Here is a 12788-nt window from a genome sequence, read left to right as displayed (position 1 = left end):
TGTGTTTTCGTCATGACATTGTTTGGTGGAGTCACTGGGTACTTCAAACATCTACTACACTGTAGCTGCAATTAGGCAACTTAAAAGCTGTCCCCTACACAGACAGGAATTGGAATGTGATCAGTACATAGTATCTAGGATCCATATATTCAGGGAACCAATGGATTCCAAAACAGCAGCAAGTCAGCTGCATATCAGACACCCATCAGTGTTTTCTGAAGACAGTGATCAGGACCCGAAGGAATGGCTGAAAGGATTTGACTGAGTCACCAGATAGAACAGGCGGGATGATGTGGTGTGTTTGGCAAATGTATATTTGTACTTGGACAGCAGACCACAGCAATAATTTGAGAACAACAGAAAGCAGCTCAATAGCTGGGACAGATTCCAGGCCAAACATATGAAAACATACAGTGACATTCAACGGCATGTCCACTTAGCAGAATAACAGAAGAACAGGACCCAATGTCATGGCCAAATAACAGTCACACATACAGAATGATTTGGCCCTTTGCAACTTTGTGTTTCTGAATATGACAGAAGCCAACAAAATCTCACATTTGATGAAATGAGTAACAGAAGATACATACCAAGCTCTTTTGGTAAAAGATATCACAACAACAGAAGAATTCAAGAAGTGGTGCCAGCATGTTGGGGGATGCAACAAAAGGGAATGATTAACTGCTGAAAGTGGTTTGTAATTGTGGGCTACTACCATGACCTCTCTTCTGTCATAAGTCAGGTTGTAAGAGAAGAAATGCTGCATTTTATGGCAGCCAGAACTTGTTGGATCAAGTACACTAGAGATAATGGCTATGAATATTGAACCAACATGCCAGCAGGCAATAGAGAATGTTGAAGAGTAGTGTTAATCTTTGGCACCAACCTCCATCACCAATTGAACACACCACAAAGAATGGACCCAGCCAACTCAGACTTACATTACTACTGTCCAACAACAACCTGGCATTTGATAAACACCTGTACCACTCTCCTCCACCAAGTAAAATGCCCTGTAGGTGAACAGACATTAGGAGGACAGAGGACAACACACCAGTCTGTTTTCACTGTGGATGCCCTGGAAATGCTGTGCACTACTGCAAAGAAATAAGCAGTGTGTTTGATAACTATTACACTGCAAGACGTCAACCATCACAACAGTCCTATTCATGCCAGTCAGCTGCGAACATTTATAGATGAGTTATGGGCTGAAGCTCATTATTATATTCTGGATGAGGTAGCTCCCCAACTAAAATGAAACGAGTTGACCATCTGTGGAGGTGGCACCATCAGATGGAAGTTCTCCATGAACGGCAGTTACCAAGATGACAGGAGACGTCATAGATGTCATCATCAAAGGCCAACTACTCTGGGAACAAGTCTACTGGGGTACTTCTTTGTCTGCAATGTTGAATTATTACTGCCACCAGTTAAAGAAGACTGTGTTATGTGATGCAAAGGTGATTGTACTGTATGTCCCAAAGGGGGAATACATCCAGCCTACAGGAACATGCATTGCAAGAATAACAATTGATAACAAAACACACCCTTTCAAATTTGTCATTTTATCAGAATATGGTCATGCTGTTATTCTTGGATAGGACTTCTTGCAGTTATCACAAAAAGTCACGGACTTTGGAAGATCAGAGCTCCAGATTGGTGGAGCTACTTCAGCACGCCCACATAACAAAAATTGCTCTGAATGGTTGTTTACCATTGAAGACATTATTATCCTGCCATAATCCACGAGACGAGTTCATCATCATTTGAGACATACAGTTAAACTGTAAAGTTTTTTCAGTTGCAAAAAGCTGCTCTTACTTACAAAAAGCTGCTCTTACTTACAAAAAGCCGCTCTTACTTACTGAGTTTTTAATGTGTCTCTCGGTGGTTGGCTTGTCCTTTTTTTGTTCCTATGGTTGGGCAACCACCGTCACACTCTGAGAGATTTTAATTCGTTTTGTCTGGTCTTTGTCTAAGTTTCTGTTGTTCTGTGTTGTCTGTCATCTATTCTGTTGAACATTTTTTATTCTCTGTGAGTGTTTTTAGTATTTGGAAAAAGGGACCGATGCCCATAGCAGTCTGGTCCCTTTAATCCCACAAACCAACCAACCAACTGTGGGCAGGATGGAATTGGGCCGCGTAACCGGCGATGAGGGGCAACTGGAGGTTCTGATGCCATAGACACATCAGACAAAGAGGAGTCCTGACAACGCTGGCTACTATTGGCCGGGCCAAGTCTATGTCACAAGGGCAGAACCCACAGCGATGCATCGATCGCCACCACTTGCGGCCATGCCATGAGCTCCTTGGCCACCTGAGCAATTTCAAATGAGTGGGCCATGCGGAGAATCTCTTCCAATGACGGATTATCTAGTTTCAATGCCGCAGTTGGATCGGGAGCCAGCTAAACCACCACATCTCTGACCAGGGAGTCCACATACAAAGCCTCACACTACGGTTTGGTGCATGTAAAATCACATTGATGGCTGAGACCCTGAAATTCCGTGACCCAGGAATGATATGATTGGCCAGGCTGTTTATAGCACTGGTGGAACTCCAGCTGAGAGGCAACCACATGGTAGCGCTGTGAATAATAGTTTGTCAGCAAAAGGCATAGCTCCTGGAAAGAGAGAGCCACAGGATCTGATGAGGGTGCCAACTAATGAAGAAGAAAGAATGTGTCTGGGGAGGCCCAAGACAAAACTATGACCACTGCAAGGGGTCATCCGTGATTTGAAAAGTTGTAAAATGTTGTTTCAGCCAATGTAAGTAAGTTTCTCAGTCTTCTTTAGCATCATTAAATGGTGGGAACGACAGTGGACGTGAAAGACTCAGACACCTGAGGACTCAGAAGCTGTGGTGGTAATGCGGCCCGGGCATCGACTTTGTCCGTTAACAACCACATCGACTTTAGTAATATGTCTAACTGGAGCTGCTGCTGCTGCTGCTGCATGAGCTGCTGCTGTGGTTCCAGTAGGCAGACCAACTTAGCCTCCATGCTAACAGCAACTACCATTTACCTCATCGCCAAAATGTTGTAACCGTAACAGGAATGGCCGCGGGCTTGCCGCTAATGTAAACATGGTGGGACCAAACGGGAGCGGCCCGCGAACAAACAAGACAGACAAACAGGAATGGAAGGACAAGCATGACGACATACAACCAAGCAAGACACAAAGATCAACAACAAAGTATTAAGCAGCAGGATCGCAAGAGATAACCTCATGAAATCAAAACAACGTCCACTTGCAAATGGGAAGTAACCACATGCAACGTAAACATGATATCTGTAAGCGAGATATCAACTAATTCAATGCGAATACCAGATTGCCTCACTGCATGAGAGGCAACCCCCTAAATACACGACAGGGTATGTCACTATTGGCCGCTGGGACCACGTGCTCCACAGTGGTGCCCTCACATTAGATTCGGGTCGATGAGCGCGCGCAGCCAAGGCTTATGGTGTGACTGCTGCAGAGACCTCAAGTGGTCATAGAGTTCCATGCCGACTGGTGTGGATTCGAAACTCGCGGCACTCGGTACCAGACAGTTGGTTCACATACTAGTCCTGGACATCCAGGACAAACACCGAGAGTGCTATAATACCAAGCACCAACTAGTGAGATACAGCCCAGAAGAATTGATATCGAGTTTCATGTCTTTGCAGAAAGTAAAAGTATTGGAAAAGTTGCTAAAGGGCTTCTATGGTCCGTATCGTATCCTCCTCCACTTTTCAGATGTCACATATGAAGTGAGGGATTGTGACCCTTCATCCATAAGAGAAAAGTGCAGAGATGTTGCACATGCTCTCTGTATGAGGCTGTACTACAGTCCAGAGGTGCAGATCAACAATGGGAGGTTCAAGGAAACTGAAGACCCAACTTTTCTTGATCACAAAGCTTTGGTGGGAGGGGCTACCTTTGATGCTCATTATAGTGAAGAGGGTGTAACAACATGCGCATAACATGAGGATCTGCCAACACCACCCTACAGAGAACCATTGACCAGATCTAGAGCCCAGGTACTGTAATCAGCTACAGTGAGAACCTTTGAACTGTGGGTCATTGCTACTTCAGGAGAAAACGATGCCAAGAGCAGTGGTGCACGCAGTAAAGCATAGTGGTTAGCTTTGCTGGCTGACGTGTTGCTGGTGGTTGGGTTTGAACTGGTGATCCGCAAGTGGTGGTGGTGGTTGTTTTGTGTGTTGGCATTTGGGTACTATGGGTTTATTTATCAATTGTAGATTTTATTTGTTGTTCACTGTTGCCTTTTCAATTTGTGTTTTGTCATTTGGAGATAGTGATTCGAGCTGTGGATGCTAGAAAATGGAGTGCCAAATGGAGAAATTGGGACATTTCCAGCATATTCTTCTGTTTGAGTTCAATAGAGGGGTGACAGCAACAGAGGCAGTCCGAAACATTCCCACAGTGTATGGGATAATGCCATTGGACAGAGCGCAATAAGAAAATAGTTTTCTCATTTAAGAAGAATTGTTTTGACATTTGTGACCCTCCATGTTCAGGATGTCCCTCTGGGTTTGATGAAGATCATTTAAACACATCAGTGTACTTGTGAACTGGCAAATGTGATGTACTATGATCATTCCACCATTATGCGACATTAGCATATGATGGTGAAGACTTAAAAATCAGATTAATGGGTATCGCATGTCTAAGTCCAAACCACAATAATCAATTGGTGGCCATATGTATATATCTGCTTACTCGTCATCAGTTGGCTCATGAACAAAACTGACCATTCATATCCTGTATCATTACTGGTATCCTGGTATCCCATATCATTACTGGTAAGAAAAAGAAAGGCATGGTTGAACTCAAGCAAAGCAGCAACTCTCCGTATGAAGACCAGCATGCATCTGCAAAATGCATGTGATGGTGTGATTACTATGAATTGCTTTTTTGAAGTGTAACCATTACTAGTGACATTTATTGTCAACAAGTAAGACATATTTCAGACAAAATCCAAGAACAGCGTCCAGGAAGACTGTGGGAAGTGATTCTACTCCACGGCAGTGCCTGCTCATGTACTACTACACTGACAAACACTGTACAGGAGTTGGGTTGGGAAGTCATTCTGCACCCACCTTTTTGGTGCTCTCAGATTTCTACCTTTCTTGCTATCTATCAAATTAACTTCTAAGAATTTCTTTTCTGGCTGAACATGAATTCCAAACATGGCTTGATGAGTTCTTCGCCTCAACATCATGTGATTTCCACAGTAATGGGTTCGAAAAGTTACCCCAGCATTGGGAGACTATTGTAAATAGTGAAGAAGAATATGTTATTGATGACGAAAGTCTGTTATATGTATCTGTTGTCTATTAAACTTATGGAAAAATGCTACGAACTTGTGCACCAACCGAGTAGTAGTAGTAGTAGTAGTAGTAGTAGTAGTAGTAGTAGTAGAAGATCTGTTTTACAGAAATATTGAAAATATCATGGTATTAAGATTTAATAACAAAGAAATAAAATAATTCAAATATACAGGTATATGTTTTATTAAGTAATTATTCATCCTGAAAGGTTATTGAAAGATATTTGTAATGTTTGTATTTTCTGGAATATTTAATGCTCGTATAAAAAGCAATGTTCTGGAATTTTTTATGTTTGTACAAACATCTGCACACACTTCGTCCTGGAGGTCAGTTATGTTGTGGCTGTACAATGGTGTCATTATTAAGTGTACTTTCAGTTCTAAGTGTTGTACTTCTTCGACAACCCAGCCTGTGGATTTGGACTTTATTGTGCTTTTCATGTGACAATATTTATCTTTCTGTATTTATGCTTAAGTTTTCTTTCATTAATTAGTTATAAATGACCACTTTCCAGGTATATAAATGAAAAAATGTTCAAAGCACAATGTATAAAACAGTTATGTAGAAGCTTTGTCCTCAGTAGCCTATCATTAGGCTGCTTTCAGAATCTAAAAGCCTGAAAAATTATTAAAAATTACTTTGTTCACAGGAGGTGTTTGGCAACTACATTCAACCTAAAGAGAACAGGTGTGACTTGTCTTGCCTTACGTTTGCTGGCATTGCCCATATTTCATTTTCTGTTGTGGATCTTCTACAGTGGAATGCAGGTCAGTACTTTATTTGTAAATTTCAAAGACACTGTAAATCGTGTTTAGAAATCTATATATAATGACTGAAAAGAATATTCTTACCTATGAGCCTCTGCAGATGTTATTGTTCGAAACACTGTTCTGTTTTCATAAAATTCTCAATTTCTGTGGTGCTTGCAAAATTTTATTACTGTCTAGTCATTTGGTTCAATATTAACAGCCATAGAATGGAGTTTTCACTGTACAGTGGAGTGTGCGCTGATATGAAACTTCCTGGCAGATTAAAACTGTATGCCAGACCGAGACACGAACTCGGGACCTTTGCCTTTCACAGGCAAGTGTTCTACCACCTAAGCTACCCAAACACGACTCATGCCCCTTCCTCACAGCTTTACTTGCCCGCGAAAGGCAAAGGTCCTGAGTTCGAGTCTCGGTCCGGCACACAGTTTTAATCTGCCAGGAAGTTTCATTAACAGCCATGTTCAGTAGCAGTCAGTAATTGAGTTTTCATGAAATTTCAATGAGAACTCATCCTTACTTTCTCATTCTAACTGCTGAATTTAAATTAACGTGTACAGTGAGATTCTACGCACATCCTGACGTTTTAACATTGTTATCTATTCTTGTTAGTAATATCCAGTACATTTAGTGAATCACATTACTTATTTCATAATTACTCTCCCTGTGATTTTTATTCGCTGGTTGCCTGTTCGATAATTATGCTGTGGTTATAATTAAACTTTCTCTACTTGAGCCAGTGAGGCTGAAAACTATTTACCATATGGGTACCCAGCGTAATAGGAAGTAAATACCAGGTGTTTATAATTAAAATTCCGTTACTCATGGAGGTCCAGTGTGGTCTGTAATTATCGTATGGCAGTGAATCTTGGTAGATATTCTAATGCATTAATGAGGAACCAATTTAAGTTGGGAAAAATCTGTTCCAATTTTGACTGCCACATGCAAATGTGGCACTGTCCACAGTTTGTATGACAATATGACATCCACACTGTCATTTTACAAGCAATAATATGAGTGAACAGTATGTCTATCAAGAAGGGTGTCACGTGAATTATCCATCCTGTAGTCAACAGTACAGAAAGTTTCGTGGTCTGTATTACACTGGTACCCGTACAAAATCCAGACAGTGCAGCAGTGGAAATCTCATAATCTACAACAATGTTCTGAATTTTCTCTGGTTTCTTGCATGAATCAAAGTTGATGACATGGCCGGGCAATATTGTATGGAGTTATGAGGCCCATTTTACTCTACTGGGTGCAGTGAATATACAGATCCATGTGTTGGGCACAAAGAGCTGTTGCACTCGCCACATGTGTCTGTGTGATGTGGATTCACAAGCACCATTATTCTTGGTCCATTCTTTTGTGAAGAGAATACAACCAGAGAGCCTGTCAGGTGCAGAGTGAGATCCACACATTATCGAGTCATCCTTGTGTAGTGTGTGATTTTTGCTTGGAAAGAGTGCAACTGTGTGGAAACCACAGTTTTCATGCAAAATGGTTAATAATCTCACAGTACTTTTTGGATTAAAGATGCCTTACCAAAAAGCAGATACAATGAGTTGCCGAAGACAGACACAAATCAAAATCACACACACACACACACACACACACACACACACACACACACACACACACACACACACTTCTACTCTCCTGCCAGCACAATATATATATATCTGTGTGTGTGTGTGTGTGTGTGTGTGTGTGTGTGTGTGTGTAGCTATTACTCTGCTGTACTCTAGCTCATCAAAGCATAACTTGGAAATATAGCAAGTTTTCTTTCTTATGTGTGTGCCTGTTGACAAGTGAATGCTTCTGCTTTTTGGTGCATGATCTTTTTTATCCAAACTGTATTAAAAAGAACTATCTGTACTGTTGGAAAGAGCGAACTGTTGAGACATGGTACAGGATGGGGCACCACCTCACTGGCATCTGGAAGTGTGGGAATTTTTAAATCAAAGGATTACTGAACGATGGATTGGTCACATTGGACCAAATGACTCAGCGTTACATTACTGGCCTCCCAATGTCACTGGATCTGACTGTATGTGATTATTTCTTGTGGGGGTTTATGAAAGCCTATGTTTATATATATCTGTTACCAGTAACAATGAATGAACTGAGACATCGCATAACAGCAGCTGTGGAAGCTGTAACTAAGACATGCCCACTGAAGTGTGGGAACAATTTGAATATCGCATTGACATATGTTGTGCATCTCAAGGGGGGCATATTGAATGCCTATGAAAAGGTGTGGAAAAAAACCTTGTTGAGTTTCCCATTCATAAAAAAACAAAATGCATTGTATATGTTTATTAGTTTCGGAAATATAGATGTGCCAAATCAGCTGACTTTCAGATACACCCTGTATTTACATCCTACAACATTTATACCAACCTTATAGAAATGATGTTTAGATTGTTCAGTACAGGATTTGCGTTGTTAGTAGTGTTAGTGTCATGGTTTGCTGTTAGGTGCTGGTACTGTATGGCAACATTGGGTTTAAGCACAAGCATCAGTAAGCATTACAGTTGCAGACGGTCACCTTCGGTCTGGACAAGGTGAGCAGGGCTTTACTTGGAAAGCTGTTTCATCAAAGCAACAGCAATAGTATCGACACATCAAAGGAATATGGATTTCCACAGCACCAGGGTTGAAGAACATGATTTGGAAGTTCGAATTAATTGGCAGTTTGGGATTAGCTCCTGGGAGATGCCAACAGCCAATAGTGCAATTTTTTGAAGTAGTTACTTTTGCCATAGCTGAGAATGCTGCATGCAATGTGCGGTCTCAGATCAGTGCAAGAGTTATGTCACGCCAGCTGAACGTTTCATTGTCCATGGTTCAAAAAGTGCTGTGAACAAGTGTGAAATGGTACCTCTAGTGCGGTCCCAAGCTGTCATGGTTACAGGTAGTCATCACAATGAACAACATTTGTAATCTGGAACATAAAAATGGTCCACTGTTAACAAATCTTGCTCTCTACTGTCGAAATTAAAATATTTCTTCCAATGGTTTGTCCATTATTTTCCTCATGCCATTACAAATGTTTCGGCAAAGTGTCATCATCCTATGATCTCTTGTTCTTCATGGAGCCCTCTCAAGTAGTGAAAGTTTCATAACAACCACCGTGTAGAATGTATGACAGTTGGATGACTGTACTTCCCTTTCATTTTCATTATAGTCTTTTCTAAAATATTCACTTCTGATTGCTTAAAATCTCAAAATTTGAAATTTCTTTATTGCATTTAATTTTTATGTCCTTCAGATGCCTTGCCATCTTGCATGTGTTTTCAATGTAGCATCTGCCCCTACTGAACTAATGCTTCTCCAGCCTCTGTATCTCACATTGCAGTGATGCCGTTATGAAGTATCTTTATTATTAACATACCCCACTGGTGTAGTGTGATGTGAGGCTAGAGGAGGGTGGTTTGTTGCCAGAAGGAAAAGGCAGCAAGTGCTTTTGTATGTTTAGAAATAAAATACATATTACAGGTCTGTTTTGATGGGAAAAACAATGATGGATATATCAAAATTTTTTTGATCAAATACAGAAACGTATGCTTTGCCAATAATAACAAAATCACAATTACAATCTCTCACAGGCATGAAGACGTGACAGTAGGATGATTCTAAAGCCTGAAAAAGTAGCACAATTAGGATCTTCATAGACAGATGCCTTTGAATGGAAAATATTTTAAATGTGAATAAGCTGTCCTAAATAACACCAGCATAGGAGCAGAAAAGCCTATCCTGGATACAGTCTGATTGTGCCAAGAGAGCAATGACGAAGGATGAACATAGTGGTGTCAGTCCCTACGATGGGCTTAGAGAGTGTCCTAAGACGGTAGTGTGAATAGTATCTTTCTGGAGGCTAGGAGAGGCTCGAAGTTGGAAGAACTGACTTCTTTAGCTTTAGTGTCAACCTTTATAGTTGCAGGTGATGGAATACTTGTTACACTATTTTCTGATCACCTATGTGGCAGACATAAATATATCTTTTGGAAGTGATGGTGTCTGCTAGTGCTGGTACTGCTGCCTGGTGTCATTTCGCTACTGTGACTGGGAAAGTCTGCGATGCTGAGGCGTGCAGGGACCATGTAGGCTGCAAATGTGGCTGATGTGCCTGAAGGGTTGCTGATCGCTTTTGCAAAGATAGGCAGTATAGCATTGTGAACATCCTTATTAGATAGACAGCAGCACTTTTGAGTGTAGTGATTACTATGCCAATTATTGTATTAGGTGTACTACAAGATGAAACTAGAAAACTGGGGCAGTTTGGTCTGACTGTTTGAGTGTGGCTATCAAGCGACTAGTTGTCACAAACAGTATTCAATCCAACAGGTATACAAAATAGGTAACAAACATATTCCATGTAGCAAGAAGGTACAGGGTGACAATTATTGTACTTATATATATATATATTAGTTGCAAACTGCAGTAAGTACACACTTTATTCAACATGTAAATGTGACTACAGATATTCAGACTTAGGTTATGATATGCCTGTCATCCTTGACAATGAAGTGGTGCATACGAATAGTGAAATTCTGCAAGAAGCTCTGAAGTGTCAGAACATTGCTTCTGTCGATAACCTTCTGAATGGCTATTTTCAGCTCAACAGTGGTTTTAGGGTTATTACTGTACACCTTGTCTTTAATATAGAATGTGTTCAGATTCAGAGAATATGCCGGCCAATCGAGGCCCATGCCAGTGCCTCTTGGATACCCCAGAGCCAGAATGTTGTCCCCAAAGGGCTTGTCCAGGACATCAAACACTCTTTAGCTTTGATGGGGTCGAGTTCCATCTTGCATGAACCACATCTTGTCAAAATCGGGGTTACTTTGGATAATGGGGATGAAATCATCTTCTAAAACCTTCAGGTACCATTCAGTAGTCACCATGCCATCAAGAAATATCACACCAATTATTCCATGACTGGACATTGCACCCCACAGAGTCACCTGTTGAGGGTGAAGAGCCTTCTCGATTGCAAAAAGCAGTTTCTCAGTCCCTCAAATGCGCCAGTTTTGCTTATTGACGAACCCATCCAAATGAAAGTGGGCTTAATCACTAAACCAAACCATGCATGCACATACTAATTCCCATCATGTCTTGTGGCTAACCATGAAGTTTGAATGTCCCAACACAACCCGCTCAGAAGTTATGATGATATTTCATCTAATTCAATATTTGTCACCCTGTACATAAATATGAGTGGTGAGAATCAGGTCTTTGGTAGAACGAAGTTTATAATCTCGCTGCATGCTCTATAAGCTGACTTTATACAGTTGCCTGTATAACTACATTCTCATGCAAATCTATGCTGTGCAGTAACTATACCACTTCCAGGCCCACACAATTGCACCTTGTAATGTGTTATTGTTTGTGTTTATCTGCTATTGTCGTTATTCTTACATTTTATCAAAAAACATTGGTTCAAACTAACTACTGTTGTTGCACTTTAGTGTGCTGTTCGTTATTGAGTGATAGTTCTGTGCCATGTAAAATGCTAACAAGTTTAAATTGACCACTGACCCATATGTTTTCTGCAATTACTTGTGTGTACACATGCATCATGTTCATAAAAGTTACACAAGTCATGATGGTTAAGCCCTTAACTCAAATCATGGGGAATGAGAAAATTTCAACTAGTTGTGTGACCATTCTGATTTTCATTTACTTGTTTCTTTTGTACTGTTAATCGTATGGTCCAAGTAAAGGTAACGCCATACCATATAATTGAGGCATTGAGTGGTAGATGGCATATAAGCAAGACTGGAAATATTGCTGAGTTTTGGACAAGGTCCTCATTGAGAAATAACTAGTACAGAACATGCAGACAACTGTGTGGCTACTTTGTACCTGCACTGTAGCTCGGCTGGAGTGAGAGTTTGTGTTGAGTTGAGTGAGTGTGGGGAGGGGGGTGGAGGGAGAGGAGGGTGCTGTGTTGCTGGGAGGAAAAGGCAGCAAGTGCTTTTGTATGTTTAGAAATAAAATACACATTACACAACTGTTTTGATTCTTGAAAAATGAAAGAAGTGAATTGTGTATGGCAGACAAGCAATGAACCTTTTGACATCATTAGGTGGCAGGTATTCTGCCAGATATCAGCATCATCTGTGCATGATATTTCAGTAGCATTATTTATTATCTTAACCAGATGCTACCTGAAAAGTAGCAGGTAGCCTGTGATGAAGACAACAAGTCGCGTTGTTGGAATATTGTGCAGGAACAATGCTGATATTTGGCAGAATACAGAATTATGACAAAAAACATTTTATTTAGTTGTAGAGGCAGTACTCGAAATAGTATAATAAGAAAATAGTCATAATTGAGTTAATAGTTAGTGATTAAGCAATGGCAGTAGATACACAAAATAAACCAATATTGTTTGTAGTAGATTAAACATCGTAGTGCACTTATACATTTTACTAGTAACTAAAGTGATTTCATGTAAAAATTTCTTATACGTTTCCCCTCTACTAAAGAAACCCACTAGTGTGTGTTTATTGTGATATATTGACATGACATTTTAACTGATGCTAAAATATTTTCTGACAGGATAGAAATTCTTGGCTTTGCGAGGGACCTATAATTCCATGTTAAAAGACTACATTGTTTCCTTGTTCAGCCAGATGATGGCACACTCACTCACTTGCTCTAACCCAAAAGAG

The 12788-nt window shown here is 40.5% G+C and overlaps 1 protein-coding gene across 1 annotated transcript in view; it reads left to right on the top strand.

Annotated features, from left to right (window-relative positions):
* LOC126299550 (ATP-binding cassette sub-family G member 5) overlaps positions 1 to 12788 on the top strand; it is a 115458-nt gene that overhangs the window by 60845 nt on the left and 41825 nt on the right. Inside the window, exon 7 of the mRNA XM_049991544.1 lies at positions 5988 to 6105. Within this exon, the coding sequence (XP_049847501.1) occupies positions 5988 to 6105 (118 nt within the window). The remainder of the gene's footprint in view (positions 1 to 5987; positions 6106 to 12788) is intronic.

The sequence above is a fragment of the Schistocerca gregaria genome, chromosome X (genome assembly GCF_023897955.1).
Source record: "Schistocerca gregaria isolate iqSchGreg1 chromosome X, iqSchGreg1.2, whole genome shotgun sequence".
In the NCBI taxonomy this organism is placed as follows: domain Eukaryota; kingdom Metazoa; phylum Arthropoda; class Insecta; order Orthoptera; family Acrididae; genus Schistocerca; species Schistocerca gregaria.
The sequence above is the reverse complement of the archived record's forward strand: the minus strand, read 5'-3'. Positions and strand labels throughout refer to the sequence as shown.